Genomic DNA, 21,668 nt, shown 5'->3' with positions numbered 1-21,668 from the left:
GAGGATCTGGCAGAGGCAATTCTCTTCCTTAGAACTCTACATTAAATTGATCTGTATTTGCTAAGCCTATAACTACATTTCAAGATTAATATAAACCATTTCTAGGTTTTACAGATTTTGTTTTTGGTTCATATAGATAAGCTTTGTTTTTGTTCTAAAACAACCAAATAATGTGGTTTGTATTTTTGAACTGGTAAAGTTCCTGTTCCTGATGTTTATGCCTGCTGCTACTATCCAGCCACTTGATTAATTAATAAAAAAAAAAAATTAATAAAACTTTGTTGTTTTCATTGTGTTTGTCTTGCTTAAACTGTTCAATACAGTAGACTGTTGGCTTCCCAGCCAGTAGTCCTGTGGTAATGACATGTATGTTGCCTTTCTTTCCTTCAAGGAATGTATAAAACACATTCGCATATTAAAACAGAGGAGTCGGAGTCGGGGAGTCGGAAGTACAAAAAACTGAGGAGTCGGAACATTTATCTACCGACTCCACAGCCCTGATATACACACACACACACACACACATATATATATATATACATACACACACACACACATACATATATACACACACATATACATATATATACAGTATATATACACAGATATATATATATATATATATATATATATATACATACATAAAAAGTACAGCAAAACTACAGGAAAGGGCACTGGGGGCAGTGGCGTAGCGTGGGTTGTCAGCGCCCGGTGCAAGGTAAGTAATTTGCGCCCCCTACACAAATCTACTAGACCACTACACAGACCTACCTTATTCCTACACTGACCTACCTGATTACTATACTGACACCTACACTGACCTACCTGACCACTACAGAGACCTACCTTATACCTACACTGACACCCCCCATACACTGACACCCACACTGACCCCCCCTCTCACACTGACACCTTCACTGACAACTACACTGGTCCCCCCATACACTGACTCCCCCATACACTGACACCCCTACACTGACCCCCCTTACACTGATGACGTCACTGACCCCCCCCTACACTGACCCCCCTTACACTGACGACGTCACTGACCCCCCCCTACACTGACCCCCCTTACACTGACAACTTCACTGACAACTACACTGACCCCCCCTACACTGACCCCCTATACTGACCCCCCTTCACTGACCACCCCTACACTGACCACCCCTACATTCCCACATACACTGAGACCTACACTGACACCACACACTGACTCCCCTACAATGACCCCCCCTACACTGACCCCCCTACACTGACCCCCCTTAAACTGACAACTACACTGACCCCCACTCATACACTGACACCTACACTGACCCCCCAATACATTGACACCTACACTGACCCCCCCCCCCAAACACCGACACCTACACTGACACCTACACTGACCCCCCCCCCATACACTGACACCTACACTGACCTCCCCATACACTGACCCCCCCCCCATACACTGACACCTACACTGACCCCTACACTGACCCCCCCATACACTTACACCTACACTGACCCCCCCATACACTGACACCCCCCATACACTGACACCTACACTGACCCCCCCATACATTGACACCTACACTGACCCCCCCATACACTGACCATCACCATACACTGACACCTACACTGACCCCCCATACACTGACCCCCCCCCATACACTGACACCTACACTGACCCCCCCATACACTGACACCTACACTGACCCCCCCATACACTGACCATCACCATACACTGACACCTACACTGACCCCCCATACACTGACCCCCCCATACACTGACACCTACACTGACCCCCCCATACACTGACCATCCCCATACACTGACACCTACACCGATCCCCCTATACACTGACCCCCCATACACTGACACCTACACTGACCCCCCATACACTGACACCCCCTACACTGACCCCCCATACACTGACACCTACACTGACCCCCCCCCCCATACACTGATCCCTACACTGACCCCCCATACACTGACACCACCTACACTGATCCCTACACTGACCCCCCATACACTGACCCCCCCATACACTGATCCCTACACTAACCCCCCATACACTGACACCCCCTACACTGACCCCCCATACACTGATCCCTACACTGACCCCCCATACACTGACACCTACACTGACCCCCCCCCCTACACTGACCTATCTCCCCCCTCCTATGTCCACTTCCCTGGGCTCCCGGGCAGGCAGCACATCACTCAAGTCACCTCTTTCTGTGTCCAGACACTGGAGACTTGAGGAGACGATCTGGAGCAGAGGAGAGACACAGCGTGTCAGCAGCAGCAGCCAGCGTGGAGGCAGCCGGTCCAGACAGCAGGGAGAGACTCCAAGAGCAGTACTGCACATGCACCGAGCCGCCGGCTGCCATCTTCACCCATGACCAGCCCCGCCCCGCCCCCTGGCCGCACATGACAACTTCAGTGTCCACCGCTGCTCGTCCTGCACAGTAAAGGAGCCAAGTGCAGGAAAGAGCGGCCGGGCCGCCGGACAGGGCATTGTCACAAATAAAGGGATGCGGGACACTATGATCTTGCGGATGGCGGGCGTGGGATGCGCCCCCCCTAAATATTGCGCCCGGTGCCAGTGGCCCCCCCCGCACCCCCTACGCTACGCCACTGACTGGGGGGCAAACTAATGTGAATTTATTTTATTTTGTAATGTATCAGTATATTTGTGGGTTTTACTATTTGAATTTGCCGCCGGTTCCACCCCCTGCGAGCGTCACGTCGCAGGAGACGGAAGTCGGGGCACAGAGCATCAGACGGAAGATCCGGCCGCCGCACACCGCTGGGATACATCGCTGGATCCCGGGGACAAGGTGAGTACCCTCTCTTCCAGGATCCAGCGATCTTCCTAGTGGTACCCGAGTGTGGCTCGGGGTTACCGCTTATGGCACGGAAATTTAACCCCGAGCCACACTCGGAAATACGGCTAGGAAGGTTAATGTGCCTGTAAAGTGGAGCATTTGTGCGATGTATGTCGCTTTTTACAGCAATACGGACATTTCTAAAGGAAAAAATTTAATTTTAACTTGCTCGCGGCTATAATGTATTGTCGGCTCCCGGCACTGAACACCTTTGGGATGAGTTAGAGTGGAGACTGCGAGCCAGGGATTCTCAGCCAACATCAGTGCCTGAACTAACAAATGCGCTTCCGGAAGAATGGTCAAACATTCCCATTGACACACTCCTAGACCTTTCCAAAAGAGTTAAAGCTGTTACAGATCCAAAGGGTGGGTCCACTCATTATTGAACCCTATGGACTAAGACTGGGATGACATTAAAGTTCATATGCGTGTTGAAGGCAGGCTCCCCAATACTTTTGACAATAAATATATATATATATATATACACACACACACACCTCATCCCCCAAAATAAATTAAAATCCACAAAATACTGTCCCCTTGAAACAAAGGCTATTTTTTTTATAGGGAAGACTTTCAGAATAAATAAATAAAGATGTAGCACCCTCCTAGGTAGGTGCTAGGAAAAGTATATATTGGCCCTGTCTGCATATCAGGGGGGCCTGATCATTCAGTTAGGCTGTCATATGTTTCCAGGTGTGGTCTGTTGAGTTTGGGGAGTCTCCCCACTGTATCCAATGAGGGCTCTTATTGAACAGTGGAGGAAACCTGGCCAATAGCGCACTAGGGCTTATAGCTGTCTCAGTGGGCGGAGTTTGCCACAATGCACCCTGGGATTGGATACAAGTCTGAGGGGAGCATTTGAGGCAGGACGCAGAGTCCCAGGAGGAGGCTGACGCCTGTGTCTCCTCCTGTCAGAGCAAGTGAGGGTGTCTGGGCAGTCAGCCTAGAGGACCAGAGGTTGAGCTGGGCTGCAGGAAGAGGATCCAGAGTGTTGCTGACCGAGTGGAGCTGCTAAGCAGAAGTTTCCAAGAAAAACAGTGTTGTGAGTACTCTAAACTGCCCAGGGGTCTTCCTAGGAAAGGGGCCCACTCCAGAAAGTCAAAAGGATCCAGGAGCCAGCTAACCAGTAGAGGAGGCTTAGGAAAGGGGGTACCAGCGTCTAAGCCCTGAAGATAATTGAAAGAAAGGGGGTGCCGGTGTGGGCCCTAAAGTGTTCAGCAGTGCAGCAGTATACAAGTAGCTACCTCAGCAAGAGTGCTTAAGGGAGCTCAAAGAGGACTTCTTTAGTCAGAAAGCAGTCAGTCAGTTTAGCGTTAACCGGCATCCGGCCAGCATTACGCAGCGTCAAGCCAGCGTTGATAGGCATTCAGCCAGCGTTAAGTCAGCGCCAAATAGCATTTTTCACGTGTCCCTGCTAAATTGTGCATAGTTTCTTTACAAGGAGTATCCCACTTATCACTTCTCCAATCCAAGTTACAAAATAAATGCAAAAACCCAAAGATACTGGACTGGTCATTGTCTCAGTGGTCACACTTGGAGAAAAATGCTCAAAGGTACTTTTGTTGAAATCAATGACCCAGGGGTACCCACAGCCAGCACCTATGCTGGGAATTCTGCTACAAATACATTTACTATGATGCTATGCATGGGACAGCAGCCGACCTCAAACCAACCACAAAATAAGATTAAAGACAAAAAAGCCCCTAAAAGCAAAAAACAAAGAACTAGAACATAGACCTAATATACATTTTTACAGTAATGAAGTTTCTTTGATTATTATTAATATACAAGATTTATGTAGCGTCAACAGTTTGCACAGCACTTTACAACATTAGGGCAAACTGTACAGTTATAATATAATTCAATACAAGAGGCTTGATATGGGAAAATTATTTTTTTCTGTATGAGATATTGGCCCTCCTACAAATGTTACACAAAGTTTTCTGCTTTTCTAGTCCTTTATTGCTGGACAAAAAAAAAAATGTGAATAAATATAATGCTATCCGCTTTCTCTTGTGAAACTAGTCTTTTTTTTAAAAAAAACCTGGTAGATTGATTGTAGTAACTAAGTTTAGACTGATTCTTTAAACATATGCGTTGCAAGTGGTCAATTTAATTAAATCTTACAACCATTTTCACATTATTCCTACTCCCAAACAAATAGCTTATGATATACTTTTTGTTTTACAGAATTCCAGTTAAGCAGTGAAACTAGAATTCCATCATGGTTAAAAGGGTTGCAGTCATTGGTGGAGGTTGCAGTGGACTGACTGCTATCAAATGCTGTCTTGACGAAGGTTTGGAGCCCACTTGCTTTGAAAAGAGTGGAGATATTGGTGGACTCTGGAGATTTAAGGTATTTTTAACACATTATGAACTTTTAATATATATATAGAAACACAAAGCACAAATAGAACCAAGACCCCACCACTGCAATTCACTGAAATAAATCACAATTTGCTAACTGATCATAATCTCTCCCTTTGCAGCTTGTCTGCTTTCCCTATCCTCTCCCTTCAGTAGCTTCAATACTCTGACATGTAGGCTGCTGTGAGCCCTCCCTTTTATTGTATGGGGGGCTGACTCTTTACAAAAGCTCACATTGTTGGCCCCCCTGAGTTTGCTGGTCATTATTCAAAACTCAAGCAGTTATGGTTTAAAAAAGCAAAAAAAAAAAAACACAGACCAGCAAATTTGGACAAAAATTCACTGGCACCCATGAATTTAAACTAAGAGAATTTGGCTTGAATTCAAGGTGACTGTGAATATGATCTTCACCTGCAATGTCAAATCAATAGCTAATGGAGCGTCTACTTTAAACTCATGTAAATAAAAACATGTGAATATCACACCAGGAACTCTATAAAACATCCATCATAGATAAAATATAGTCCATAAAACATTTACAAATAATGTTATCGCACCCAAGATGAAAGTTAAAATCTTCCTACCACTGTTGCGCTGACAAAGTGAAAATCAAAACACCCAGTGATTAAAGAATATGTAAACCCAGCATTTCATATTCCTTACACTGGACACCCCTGATGATGTCATACCTTTGACGAAACCGGTCGGGTGAAACCAATCGTGACCCTACCATGCCCCCAATAGCCGGCTACCAAGGATCTCCATACTGCAAGAGATGTTTGCTCGCTCTTAGCTGTTTTTCACATGCCTTGATGCTCTACTAAAAACGTGAGTGCACTGTTTGCTTTTACTTGGAATAAAAAATTTTAAAATGGAGTTACGCTATGTCCCTGCATATATTTTTATCTTTTGACTTTATGATGTGGATATCGTGTGAGTGCATAGAGAGACACCTTGTGGCTTATTGCGGTATTACCAACAAATTCCATTGCCTGGATATAGAGAATAGATGCTGTATCTGGATCCATAAGGAAATATCCGGTGACTATCCCTGGTTTTACACATAAGCTCGTTTTGGTCAGCTCATTAGGTTGAGAGACCATATAGCTCTGGTAAGCAGCCATCTTGTTTTTTGTATCTGGTGATTTGCACATTGGTGTCTCCCCTATCTTCTTAAAAAGTGTCATCTGGATTCAGCCTCTGGGACCTTTTTTTGGTTGATTTCTTCTGAACACCATTTTCACGTTCTAAAGCTACGGACTTTATTGGGACGTAAAACACCCTTTTTTCTTCACACTGATAATTCATAATTTGTGTGCACATTTTTGCTTTTCATTCTAGATTGTATCATATATTAAGTATTTGATAGATCAGCACTTTTCCATTTATTTGGGAGATTTCTTTTGTAGCGCAGCACATTTTTTGATTGCATATTCCTTACACTGTATACTGTACCATGTACTTGTATGGAAAAGCAACCTGTTCTGTTTGTATTGCTTTCTTTGTGTGAAATCCCTGGTGTTCCTGACAGTTCCTCTGTTTTTCTATTAAAAACTTACCATGCTAGGCATGAGAGCACAGGCTGGTCCGTTTTCTGGCTGTCCTAAGAACTCAACCTGCTCTTCTCCACTGATCAGACATGTCCTGGCAGCCCCCCCCCCCCCCCCCCCCGCACAGCCATTCACAGTGTACTGTTGCTTGTCCTCCCCCAGCTCTCTGGCAGCTGAGAACAGAGGTTATGTGATCAAGTAAAAAGAAAAAGAAAAAAAATGATTTACATATTTTTATATCTATACACAAATGATTTGCCATTCATCTCTATTTTGAACTGAATGGGTTGTTTTACAAGGTCAGTGTTCACGTATACTTTAATCCCATATGATTGTGATGGTGAGCTACTCTCCTATGGGATTAATCACTGGACCAGGAATCACTTGCATCTTGAGTGTCTAATCATGGACTTATAGATATTGTATGCACTATATTTTATTTATGATGGATGTTTTGTATATTTCCTGGTATCAGGGTCCATTCACACTAGCGCGACTTGTCAGGCGACTTGGTCGCCTGACAAGTCGCGGTTGGTCGCTCGCCATTGAATAGTACAGGACCCGTTCTAATAGGAGCGACACAAGTCGCTCCGACTTAGAAAAAGGGTTCTGTACTACTTTGGGGCAACCTGGAGGCAACTTGCATTGACTTCAATTATATGAAGTCCGTGCAAGTCGCGCCGAGGTCGCGGTGCACGCTGTGCACCGTGACTTCACAGGTCGCCCCACAAAATCCTGTCGCGGCAGTGTGAATGGGCTGTGATAGTCACTTGTTTATATTTGCAGGGGTTTAAGTAGGGGCTCCGTAGCTATTGATTTGACATTAAATGTTTATTATTTATCTAGTAGATGCGGATTTATTTTTAATTTTTAGTTATTGTTACTTATTATACTTATTTTTGTATGCAGCACATTCATTTTGTATTTATTTAGTAAAGAGCCGGTTCACACTACTCCGACTTGGGACGCGACTTGTGTGCCCTCAAGTCGCTCCAAGTCTCTTGTCATTACAAATTCAATGTAAATGAATGAGAACCATCTTAATATGCACTACTGAAGTCGCTCCGTCTTCAGAAAAGGTTCCTGTACTACTTCAAGGCGACCTCTATCTGACTTGCGCACATAGACTTCAATGGGAGTCGCCTCTAAGTTGGATCCTTATCTATTTTCAAGCGACTGTGATCAGACTTTCCAGGAAGAAGAAAGAGATTAGCCACGCATTCCCCACAGACAAAGTCGCCTATCATTTAAGTCTCTTACAAGTCTCTTACAAGTCTCTTGCAAGTCTCTTACAAGTCTCTGCTAAAAAGTGGCTCCTTCATGGGGTGACTTTCTGGTCGTGGTAGTGTGAACCGGCTCTAATTGTCTTCAACCCCAATGGGGCCCCTTATTACTGCACTCAAGCCCCATTTTGAACATAAACAGAGAAGTCCACTGCTTTGCTACAAATACTGACCCTCAGAACTTCCGACTGTGGATGCAGGCTTACCAGTAGTCTGCAAACTGCTTCATTGGCTCACCACTCAAAAGAAAGGAAGGGAACCACAGTCCATTGTAAGAGCCATAGTACAGATTTTTTTTGTCTATTTGGTGCACAGTCAGATCAACTCTAATCTAACCCAGTGTAATCCAAAACAAATGACGCCAGTGAATGTCCTTCAGAGAAAGTTACAATCAAACTCATGAAGAATACATTTTAACCACAACATAACCAATCTACTGTTAAATACAAAGTATCTTACATTGTCATCAATCATCTAATATATACAGTATATACACACAGGGCTTTTTTTCTCAGAAAAAAGATGCAGGAACTCAACCACGACCCTGTGTTTACAAGTGATAGTGATGAGCAGGGAGCAGAGGGTCTGAGCCAAAGGTGGTGGAACTAAGTTCCAACAAGTTCCAGCTGAAAAAAAGCCCTGTATATATATATATATATATATATATATATATATATATATATATTTATAATGATTACTACCCAAACAGATTAAATTATTGAATTATCTATGGTAAAACATCCCATTCAAAATGAGGTCCCTTTGGTTTAGGTGTATTTAAGATCCCAAATATTTCACAGTGTTATAATATAGAAAACCTATCATAGATACATCTGCAAAGATTGACGCTCTAATGGTGTAATTAGTTATCTGTATTTTCAGAGATCTTATATCTCTACCATGCGTGTCTGTAAATGTTTAACCAAGTTTAATCATTTATTCACTTTAACATTTCCTTTAACCCTTAATCTGTCGCACAATTTCCTTGTTGTGTGACCTTCACATTGTATTTTACAGATATCACAGGCGATCACATACTCCAATGTTGCTATGCAATGGGAATCTTGTTGCACTAGGTGATACTACATTGCCCAAATTAGGTAACCCACAGGCAACAAACTCAACACTTTTCTTCAATATTTCTTTTTAACTGGGGTCACTAAATATATACTGGTTTACAATTTAAATTCCTTTCAACTCCAAGTTGTATCCAGCTGAAAATAATTAGCAGTTCATAATGGTTCTGTTTTTTTCCTATTTGTCATCAATTCTTTTCTATACTTATTCTTTACATGTTGATAGGCTGCATGAATCATCTGACTGCTATCACCTCTCTGCCTAAATCTCTTATCTAATTCCCTGCATTTGATATCAAAACTTGTTAAATCAGAACAGTTCCTCCTGGATTTTTATATATTTTCCACTTGAAATAGCTCTGACAGTGCGATGGGGAATTTCTGGCTATAGATTTTCTGTATGTTTTAGTGAAAATACCATTATTCATATCTGTGTATGGTGAGATCTAGATAATTAATAGTAATCAGATATCCTTCACATGTGAACCTTCAGTTTACAGTAGTTAATAGATATAGGTAATATTTACATATACAAAATTGTGTACATCCACAATCCAATCCAATCCAAATGGCTCTGTTAAGCTTCTACATCCAACTAATCAGGAACTGAAGAATATAGGGTAGATACATTACACGTAATCCATTACCTGCCATTCTGCCTTTCTATTCCTTTTAGCTTCTGCACTAAATATTTTGTGTCCCTAAGATAAGATGGAAGTCTCTGTACTACTAGTTGTAATATCTAATCAATCCAATTGTGCAGCCCCTCGCTTAAACACCCAATGCTCTCTACAATGTGTTGTCTTATAAAATTAAAAGTATCTTTATACATTTTGGGAAAATAATGGAAGATTAGAACAATCAAATGATCTGGTATGATGTTATGCAAGGGTAGCAAAAATCCCAAAGGATCCTCATATGATATGAAATAAAATTCTCTGTTTCCCTAATATATTATTTGTTTCGATGTCAGGTTATATATTGATATGCATTTATGTTATTTATTGGTCTCATAGCCTCCTCATAACATTTATCAATATCCAAAATCACTACTGCTCCTTTGTCTGATAATTTTTCTACATACAGTATTAGTGAATTTTTTTTTATACATTTTGTAGGTCTTTTTCTTTTTTTATTTTTCTTTTTTTCTTTTTCTTTACATACTCTCATTTCTAATATAGAAGCCCTTTTCAATATTTGTCAGTAACTGTACAGTTCTCTCGCTGCTTGCCTCCAATGTTCAGCCAATGCTCTCCCTCTCTCGTTCACAGGGTAAAAGCCTGATCCTTCTCTTGTCCTAATATTAATTCTAGAGATTTTAGAAGTTAAATATCTTTCATCTAAACTTTGTCAATGAGTCAATTGGATTTTTTTTTAACCGGTTGCCGACCGCCGCAAGTATATATACTGCGGCGGTCAGCCCCGGCCAGGCAAAGTGACGTACCGGTACGTCACTAGCCTGGGAGCCAATAGCAGGCTGCCGGAGGCGCGCTCCCGCCTCGGCTCGTTCATGGACACCTCCGTGAATGTGACCGGCGGACCCGATGTCCGCCGGTCACTCGCGATCGTCCGCTGTGAACGGAGAAAGGCAGGCGGCTAGTGTAAACAAAGCTGCCTGTCATTCTTCCCTGTGTAAAAGCACTGATCTAAAGGTCCTGCTATGTAGGACCGTTGATCTGTGCTGCTACACACAGCCACATCCATGCACAGTAAGAAGCACGCCCCTAGGGACACACAAAGTCACTGCATCTCTAATAAATTTAACCCCTTCCCTGCCAGTGTCATTTTTACAGTAACAGTGCATATGTATAGCACTGATTACTGTAGTAATGTCACTGGTACCCCCAAAAGTGTCAAAAATGTCAGTCAAGGGTCCGATCCGTCTGCTGCAATGTCGCAGTCCCGCAAAAAAAATCGCAGATTGCCGCCATTACTCGTTAAAAAAAAAAAAAATGACAAAAATCTTTCCCGCAGTTAGTAAACGCAATAACTTTTGCGCAAACCAATCAAAATACGGTTATTGTGATTTTTTTTACCAAACATAGGTAGCAGAAAACAAATTGGCCGAAAATTTAAAAAAAATTAGATTTTTACATTTTTTTGGGGAATTTCATATAAAAAAATGTGAAAAATATTGTTATTTTTGCAAAATTGTCGTTCTTTTTTTGATTAGAGCACATGATCAAAAAATCGCACAGGTGATCAAATACCACCAAAAGAAAGCTCTGTTTGTGGGGAAAAAAAGGACGTCAAATTTGTTATGGTACAGTGTCGCACGACCGCGCAATTATCTGTTAAAGTCACGCAGTGCCGAATCACAAAATACCCCCTGGTCAGAAAGGGGGTAAAATCTTCCGGGGCTTAAGTGGTTAAATCAATATCAGTGTGCAAATCTAAGTGTGTATATTTGTCTTCTTGTATATTTAAAACCTGAAGCGCAAAAACGTCGTGTGAATCACTAAACTCAAAATCCTCATTAGAGACTATATAACATGACTGAATATGCAGATTCATTACAGGGTTCAATAGAACATGACCGATCTCCCAAACCTTCCCATAATCGTTATCCATTGCACACCTGTAATGCTTGCATAATGTTAGCATTCTATCAATTAAATAACTCACATCAAGCATATCAAACAGATTAAAGTGACGGTGAGGTGCATAATTCAAACCTTTGGAAAAGACTTTTATCTCATCTTTTGTGAGTTCATACCTAAAAAGATTTAAAATGTTATTATAAAAATCCATCTCAGTGCCATCTGGTGTTTCATAATGGAGATTGTGCAACAGATTAACCTAGAGCATATTGGAACAACTAAACAAACTTGGCTAAACATGTTATAGACACACAAGGTAGAGTCTGAGACACAAGATCCCTGAAATAGAGAACTTGCCTTTTCACGTACATGAAATTTAATGGCATCCCAGTCTTAGTCAGTAGGGTTCAATATTAAGTTGGCCCAACTTCATCTCTTCTGGGAAAGCTGTCCGCAAGGTTTAGGAGTGTGTCTATGGGAATGTTTGACCATTTTTCCAGAAGTAAGAATGTGAGGGCACTGATGTGGACGAGAAGGCCTGGCCCGCAGTCTCCGCCTTAATTCATCCCAAAGGTGTTCTATTGGGTTGAGGTCAGGACTCTGTGCAGTCCAGTCAAGTTCCTCCATCCCAATCTCGCTCATCCATGTCTTTATGGACCTTGTTTGTGCACTGGTGCAGTCATGTTTGAACAGGAGGAGGCCATTCCCAAAATTTTCCCACAAAGTTGGGAACATGAAATTGTCCAAAATGTTTTGGTATGCTGACATCTTAAGAGATCCATTCACTTGAACTAAAGGGCCAAGCCCAACCCTTGAAAAACACCCACACACCATAATCCCCCTCCACAAAATGATTTGGGACCAGTGCACAAAGCAAGGTTCATAAAGACATGGATGAGTGAGTTTTGGGTGTAGGAACTTGACTGGCCTACATAGAGTCCTCAACCCCATAGAACACCTTTAGGATGAATTAGAGTGGAGACTGTGAGCCTTATAAATGTGCTTCTGGAAGAATGGTCAAACATTGCCATAGACACATTCCTAAACCTTGTAGACAGTCTTCCCAGAAGAGTTGAAGCTGGTATAGCTGTAAAGGGTGGGCCAGCTCAATATTGAACCCTACGGACTAAGACTGGGATGCCATTAAAGTTCATGTGCGTGTAAAGGCAGGCATCCCAATACTTTTGACAATATAGTGTATATGTGTATCTATAATATATATATATATTGTACAGGACGCTAAGGTTGGGTCCTGGACGGGTGCTATATAGCACCAATTTTTGGGTTATGGTCCCTTTAAGGGAAGTGTGGAAGTACTCAGAGGGTCACCCAGTACGGGTGAGGAATCCCCGGGAATAGCCTGAAACAGGAGAGGACTGATTACAGTTCTCTCTGGTTTATCTGAGAAATATTTGGGACCCGGGATTTCGGAGACCCTGAAGCGATATTCGGGTGGGAAGGGGTCTCCACCTCTGACTGAGGGTTCCAGCACACACAGGGTTAAGAACCTCCAGGAAGCAGCTCTTAAAAGAAGACAGGAAGTAGTGATAGAGGTGTGGAGAGGAGGAGTTGGTGTATGCACCTGTGTTTGGAGAGCCGGGAGTTTTGCTGGAGGCTGCAAGAAAACAGGACTTAACAAGGACTGTAAAACCTGGGGGGCGAAGACCCAACTACGAACTGTATGTGTTTTACTTTTGTGATGAAGATAAGCAGACTTTATTTTGTATTTTGTGCTTGTGTGCTGCTGGAAGCCATAACTTTTTGTTACCTGCTGAATAAAAGCCTTTTTGTTTGAAGTTGAACGGTTTTGCACTCGGTCCTGTGGAGCCATAATCCCCCAAACGTTGAAACTGGTGTTTCGGATGCGGGCAGAGTGCATTTCGCAGCCGCAAAAGCCGTTTAAAAACCTAAAAAACTGACATTTAAAGAGACAGTGTACTTATGGCATGTCTTGGGTGAAATCAGCTCAGACACTACAAACAGCAGGAAAAAGCATGGAGGAGGTCATCAAAGCTTTGGCGCAAGCCACTGTGACCCAGCAGCAAGCCTCAGCAGAGGCGAACCGTCGCCATGAGGAAGCGATGGCCCAGCAGCAGCAGGCCCTGGCACAGGCTGTAGCTGCACAACAGGAAAGCACACGGTTGCTAGCCGCCCAGTTTACTGCACAGCAGGAGTTCATGCAAGCACAAGTGGTGGCCTTGCAGGAGGCTGTACAACGTCTGGCTCAGGGACAAGAGCAACCGGTCATCGCCGCTGGCAACCAGGTGTCTGTGAGAGCCAGCCATTTTTTGCAAAAGCTGACACCCAGCGATGATGTGGAGGCTTTTCTCACCACCTTTGAGAGGATAGCAGAGAGAGAGGGGTGGCCCCGTGACCAATGGGCTGGCATTATCTCCCCTTTCCTCACTGGTGACCACGCAAAAGGCCTACTTTGACCTCCCATCAGAGCACATCAGAGACTATGAGCGTCTGAAAGCGGAGATCCTGGCCCGTCTGGGAGTGACCACGGCTGTCCGGGCTCAGCGGGTGCACCGCTGGAGGTACAAACCCAGCCAAACACCCCGTTCCCAAATGCATGAACTGGTACAGCTGGTCAAAAAATGGCTGCAACCAGAAAAGTTAACAGGCCCCCAAATGGTAGAACGAGTGGTGATGGACTGGTATCTACGGTCTCTGCCAGAGGACCTACAGCGCTGGGTAAGCCATGGAGACCCTGCAACCACTGACCAGCTGGTAGAGTTGGTCGAAAGGTACACCGTGGTGGAGGACCTGCTCGGACCTGCCAAGCGTCGGGAACCCACACCAAGGGCAACCAGGCCAGCCACAGCACCTATGAGAGAAACCCGGCCAGATGGTGGAAACTACAAACCTGCATCACCTTCCGCAGAACCACGAAAGTTGGTTCCTGTCCCAAGGATGGGGGACATACAGTGTTGGCGATGTTGGTCCTGGGGGCATACCCGGGCCCACTGCTCGCTTCAGGAGGAGTTAATGGATTGCGGGACTGGTCGGAGAAGCTCCTTCTATGTGCAAAGGGCATGTGCCACTCATCTGGATCTGGCTGCAGGACGGTTTGAGTGTAAAGTGTGGGTGAACCACCTTCCGGCCAAGGCGCTACTGGATTCCGGTAGCATGGTGACACTGGTACATGCCAGAGTGATTGGGAGACTCGGCCCAGTCAGCAAGACTCTTCGGGTAGTGTGTATCCATGGGGACACCAGGGAGTACCCCCTTGTGCCGGTGACTGTTGCCTATGGCCATACCTCAGTGACACAAGAAGTTGGGGTGGTAAGAAGCCTGATCCATGACATCATTGTGGGGCGGGACTGTCCCCTGTTTTTTGAACTGTGGAATCAGGTACAATGTGAGCTGCCTGGACAGCTAAGAGGACTGGGGACACGGGGCCTCGAAATGACAGAGTCAGAGGGGTCTGGGCCTGAAATCCCCTCAATACACCTCTCTAGTGTGGAAATGCCTGTCCCTGTTCGGGACTTCATAGAGAATGGTGATAATGCTCCGGGGGGCAACACCGAGCTGGCCTCTGAGGAAGGGGAAGTCTCCCCATTACAGGTTATGTTGGGGGAGGATGACGAGGAACTCTCCCCGTTGCAGTTCCCGGTTGAGGAGGTTGAAGGGGAAACATCCTCAAGGCCGGTGCACCCAGGCCTGGATGTATCCCGGGGTGCGTTTGGCACCACCCAATTACGGGACCCTACCTTGGTCAATGCTCGAGAGCAGGTTTCCGTTATTGATGGGGTGCCACACCTGCCAGGTGCAGACCAAAGGTTTCCTCATTTTGCGTTGAAGGGGGACTTGGTTTACCGAGTGGCTGAAAGCCGAGGGGAAACTGTAGAGCAGTTGCTGGTTCCCCAGCCATATAGGCGGATGCTCCTCGACCTAGCCCACAACGACGCACTGGGAGGACACCTGGGGGCAGAAAAAACAGAAGCCAGGATAACCGACAGGTTCTTCTGGCCTGGGGTAAAGGCTGAGGTTAAAAGATATTGTGCGTCTTGTCCCACTTGCCAGTTAACTGCCCCATTATCCCACTACAGAAATCCCCTGGTACCCTTACCAATCATTGAGGTGCCATTTGAGCGGATTGCCATGGATCTTGTAGGTCCCCTGGTTGTCAGCAAGGGGGCACCAATATATATTGGTCATCCTAGATTATGCAACTAGGTATCCAGAAGCAGTCCCTTTAAGGAAAACTTCCTCTAAGGCCATTTCTCGGGAATTATTCCAAATGTTTTCACGAACAGGGTTCCCTAAAGAGATATTGACGGACCAAGGCACCCCTTTCATGTCAAAGGTGATGGCGGACTTGTGCAAGCTATTTCAGATTAAGCAGTTGCGGACGTCCGTCTATCACCCGCAGACTGATGGCCTAGTTGAAAGGTTTAACAAAACTCTAAAGTCCATGTTAAAAAGAGTGGTCCAGAAAGACGGGAGGGATTGGGATATGTTACTCCCTGCCCTGTTGTTTGCCATCCGGGAGGTTCCACAAGCATCCACGGGCTTCTCACCATTTGAGCTAGTGTATGGACGAAGGCCCCGGGGGTTGCTTGATCTGGTAAAGGAAACCTGGGAAAGTGAATCCTCACCGCACAAGACCGTAGTAGAACATATCTCCCAAATGCGGGAGAGGGTGGCTAAGGTGATGCCATTAGTGAGGGAGCACCTGCAGAAGGCTCAGGATGCCCAAAAAAGGGTATACAACCGGTCGGCTAAAGTCACAGTTTCAAATAGGGGACCGGGTGGCTGTTCTCATACCCACGGTGGAGAGCAAGTTCTTGGCCAAATGGCAGGGTCCCTATGAAATAGTAGAAAAGGTGGGGGAGGTGAACTACAAGGTGCACCAGCCCGTGAAAAGAAAACCATACCAGATCTACCACATAAATTTGTTAAAACCGTGGAGAGACAGAGAACAGGTATCTGCCGTGGTAGGTGTCCAGTCAGGGGACCCTGCAGGGATTGACCTGGTGCAGGTTGCTGCTACCCTGTCGAGGCCCCAATCCCAACAAGCCAAAGAATTCCTGCAAAGAAATAGGGACATGTTTTCAGGGTTGCCTGGTCTCACCAACGTCATCGAGCATGACATTGTAACCGAGCCCAAGGTAAAAATCCGGTTAAAACCTTATCGTATTCCAGAAGCTCACAGGGTGGCAGTATCAGAGGAGGTGAAAAGGATGCTTGAACTTGGGGTCATTGAAGAGTCACAGAGCGAGTGGTCGAGTCCAATCGTGTTGGTACCTAAACCCAACGGCACACTTCGCTTCTGTAATGACTTTAGGAAACTTAATGAAGTCTCCAAGTTTGATGCTTATCCCATGCCCTGGGTGGACGAGCTGATAGAGCGATTGGGCCCAGCCAGGTACAGTGGGTACGGAAAGTATTCAGACCCCCTTAAATTTTTCACTCTTTGTTATATTGCAGCCATTTGCTAAAATCATTTAAGTTCATTCTTCTTCCTCATGAATGTACACATAGCACCCCATACTGACAGAAAAACACAGAATTGTTGACATTGTTGCAGATTTATTAAAAAAGAAAAACTGAAATATCGCATGGTCCTAAGTATTCAGACCCTTTGCTGTGACACTCATATATTTAACTTAGGTGCTTTCCATTTCTTCTGATCATCCTTGAGATGGTTCTACACCTTCATTTGAGTCCAGCTGTGTTTGATTATACTGATTGGACTTGATTAGGAAAGCCACACACCTGTCTATATAAGACCTTCCAGATCACAATGCATGTCAGAGCAAATGAGAATCATGAGGTCAAAGGAACTGCCTGAAGAGCTCAGAGACAGAATTGTGGCAAGGCACAGATCTGGCCAAGGTTACAAAAAGATTTCTGCTGCACTTAAGGTTCCTAAGAGCACAGTGGCCTCCATAATCCTCAAATGCAAGACGTTTGGGATGACCAGAACCCTTCCTAGAGCTGGCCGTCCGGCCAAACTGAGTTATCGGGGGAGAAGAGCCTTGGTGAGAGAGGTAAAGAAGAACCCAAAGATCACTGTGGCTGAGCTCCAGAGATGCAGTCAGGAGATGGGAGAAAGTTGTAGAAAATCAACCATCACTGCAGCCCTCCACCAGTCGGGCTTTATAGCAGAGTGGCCCGATGGAAGCCTCTCCTCAGTGTAAGACACATGAAAGCCCGCGTGAAGTTTGCTAATATAGACCTGAAGGACTCCAAGATGGTGAGAAATAAGATTCTCTGGTCTGATGAGACCAAAATAGAACTTTTTGGCCTTAATTCTAAGCGGTATGTGTGGAGAAAACCAGGCACTGCTCATCACCTGTCCAATACAGTCCCAACAGTGAAGCATGGTGGTGGCAGCATCATGCTGTGGGGGTGTTTTTCAGCTGCAGGGACAGGACAACTGGTTGCAATAGAGGGAAAGATGAATGCGGCCAAGTACAGGGATATCCTGGACAAAAACCTTCTCCAGAGTGCTCTGGACCTCAGACTGGGCCGAAGGTTTACCTTCCAACAAGACAATGACCCTAAGCACACAGCTAAAATAACGAAGGAGTGGCTTCACAACAACTCCGTGACTGTTATTGAATGGCCCAGCCAGAGCCCTGACTTAAACCCAATTGAGCATCTCTGGAGAGACCTAAAAATGGCTGTCCACCAACGTTTACCATCCAACCTGACAGAACTGGAGAGGATCTGCAAGGAGGAATGGCAGAGGATCCCAAAATCCAGGCGTGAAAGACTTGTTGCATCTTTCCCAAAAAGACTCCTGGCTGTATTAGATCAAAAGGGGGCTTCTACTAAATACTGAGCAAAGGGTCTGAATACTTAGGACCATGTGATATTTCAGTTTTTCTTTTTTAATAAATCTGCAACAATGTCAACAATTCTGTGTTTTTCTGTCAGTATGGGGAGCTATGTGTACATTCATGAGGAAGAAGAATGAACTTAAATGATTTTAGCAAATGGCTGCAATATAACAAAGAGTGAAAAATTTAAGGGGGTCTGAATACTTTCCGTACCCACTGTATATCACCACGCTGGACCTCACAAAAGGGTACTGGCAGATTCCCCTAACCAAGGAGGCCAGGGAGAAAACAGCCTTTTCTACCCCAGAAGGCCACTTCCAGTACAAGAGGATGCCATTTGGTCTTCACTCAGCCCCCGCCACATTCCAACGGGCCATGGATAAAACTTTGCGCCCACATCTACGATATGCTTCCGTCTATCTAGATGACATAGTCATCTTCAGTACGGATTGGGAGTCTCATCTTCCCCGGGTTCAGGCAGTGGTAGACTCCTTGAGAAGAGCAGGGTTCACCATCAACCCAGAGAAGTGTGCAATCGGGATGGAGGAAGCCAAGTACCTAGGGTACATTGTGGGTAGAGGGCTGGTGAAGCCTCAAAGGAGCAAGGTAGAAGCCATACAGGACTGGCCCCGTCCCTTAACCAAAAAACAAGTCAGAGCATTTTTGGGCATAGTTGGCTACTACCGGAGGTTTGTGCCCAACTTTTGCCACCGTGGCTGCACCGTTGACTGACTTGACCAAAGGCAAAAAGTCAGTCATGATAAAATGGAACTCCGAGGCCGAAGAAGCCTTTCGGAAGCTTAAGACTGCGTTGTGCCAACATCCGGTACTCGTAGCTCCGGACTTTGCTAGGGATTTCATAGTGCAGACAGATGCTTCAAGTGAAGGGTTGGGGGCAGTCCTGTCTCAAGTGATCAATGGGGAAGAGCACCCCGTAGTTTTCCTGAGTAGGAAGCTGACGTCAGCGGAGAAAAACTACGCTGTGGTGGAGCGGGAGTGTCTGGCCATTAAGTGGGCCTTGGACTCTCTAAGGTATTTTCTCCTGGGCAGAAAGTTCCGCTTGGTGTCAGACCATGCTCCGCTGACCTGGATGAGGCAGAATGTAATGATCTGGTACCTCTGGTACCCTTATTCCACTTTCCATTCCGTGTATGCGTCCCACCATTCTCTTCTGGTAGGTGCGCATACACCTTTAAGACCGATGCTGTCATCACTGAGCGGCTATTTCAACTGCCGGTGTTCTCACTCACATGTTCATTCAACCTGCCATGCATCTATGGTTACAAGCGTGTCTCGCTGTGGAACCTCGCTACAGATCCCTGTATCTCGCTACCAGGATCACTTCCTCAGACCCGAACCTCGCTACTGATCCCTGTATCTCGCTACTGGATCACTTCCTCATCACCGGACCCTTCTACTACTATACTATAGTGATAAGTACCCCACAGGGGAAACCTCCATAACTTACACTACTACTATTGCATTAAGGACTGTTACTACCTATCCATACTATCCTATCATCTGCACTGCTACATAGATTGCTAGCTCTTGAGACTACTACCATCTATCATCTGCACTGCTGCATAGATTGCTAGCTCTCCTGTCTACTACCATCCATCATCTGCACTGCTGCATAGATTGCTAGCTCTCCTGTCTACTACTATTTATCCTTGCACTGGGTTAGTCTATCCTGTATTTGTCATCTGCTGTCCTCACCACCTGTTAGCATGCTCGATACTAACCTATCTGCATTCCTAAATACCATCTTGAACTCTCCTGTACAAACCTATCAAGTGCTTACCATCCTTGTCACTGTTCACACCTGTCCCTTCAGCACATCACCTTCATACTATCATATACATCCTATCACTCCAGGAACATCTCATTGAGTGTGTATATATCTGTATGTTGAAGCTGACAGGCCCACGGTGATGAGTCCTGGAGAGTTGGATCTGGTATTCAACACATCTCTACATGACTACTGAGTGGAGATTTTGCAGCTGCAAATCCAGCCTATAACAAAAACGCAGGAGCGTTACACAGAACAAACACACCAATGCCAGGGTGACAAGATGGTTTCTTTCTCTCCAGGAGTTCAATTTTGTAGTAGAGCACAGACCCGGGAGACAACATCAAAATGCTGATGCCCTCTCCCGTGTCCATTGCATGGTGTCAAATGGTGCCTCCAACACCTCCGCGTTGAGGCAGAGGGGGGGGGGGATGTGTACAGGACGCCAAGGTTGGGTCCTGGACAGGTGCTATATAGCACCAATTTTTGGGTTATGGTCCCTTTAAGGGAAGTGTGGAAGTACTCAGAGGGTCACCCAGTACGGGTGAGGAATCCCCGGGAATAGCCTGAAACAGGAGAGGACTGATTACAGTTCTCTCTGGTTTATCTGAGAAATATTTGGGACCCGGGATTTTGGAGACCCTGAAGCGATATTCGGGTGGGAAGGGGTCTCCACCTCTGACTGAGGGTTCCAGCACACACAGGGTTAAGAACCTCCAGGAAGCAGCTTTTAAAAGAAGACAGGAAGTAGTGATAGTGGTGTGGAGAGGAGGAGTTGGTGTATGCACCTGTGTTTGGAGAGCCGGGAGTTTTGCTGGAGGCTGCAAGAAAACAGGACTTAACAAGGACTGTAAAACCTGGGGGGCGAAGACCCAACTACGAACTGTATGTGTTTTCCTTTTTACTTTTGTGCTGAAGATAAGCAGACTTTATTTTGTATTTTGTGCTTGTGTGCTGCTGGAAGCCATAACTTTTTGTTACCTGCTGAATAAAAGCCTTTTTGTTTGAAGTTGAACGGTTTTGCACTCGGTCCTGTGGAGCCATAATCCCCCAAACGTTACAATATATATATATATATATATATATATATATATATATATATATATATACTGTATACCAGAGAGAGTCGCTTTTGAATGGGATGTTTTCAATTACCATGGATTGTTCATCAAACAATGTCTGTCTACGCTAGGGTGAAATGCGTTAGCCGGTGTGGCCTCAAGTTCGATGTCTGCAGTGTTTGCTGTATGCTTTTTCTGTATGCTCATTAAAACCTACTGTTTTCAAAACAACATCAATGTGCAGCCTGATTCTATTGGCTTTAGTGCAGTGCAGAGTGGGAGAGGGCTCCTGGGCTTCGGCACCCAGCTGTATCACAGAGCTTTTATATTATGC

General features: G+C 45.1%; 1 protein-coding gene across 1 annotated transcript in view; it reads left to right on the top strand.

Moving 5' to 3' along the window:
- The first annotated feature begins 5,056 nt into the window (after positions 1-5,056).
- The window catches only part of LOC309561354 (flavin-containing monooxygenase 5-like), a 64,006-nt gene continuing 47,394 nt past the window's right edge, over positions 5,057-21,668 (top strand). The window contains exon 1 of the mRNA XM_082265226.1: positions 5,057-5,230. Within this exon, the coding sequence (XP_082121352.1) occupies positions 5,099-5,230 (132 nt within the window). The 5' untranslated portion in view covers positions 5,057-5,098. The remainder of the gene's footprint in view (positions 5,231-21,668) is intronic.

This window comes from Pelophylax lessonae, assembly GCF_965119305.1.
Source record: "Pelophylax lessonae genome assembly, chromosome: 8".
Lineage (NCBI taxonomy): Eukaryota > Metazoa > Chordata > Amphibia > Anura > Ranidae > Pelophylax > Pelophylax lessonae.
This window is presented reverse-complemented; position numbering and strand designations above follow the sequence as displayed.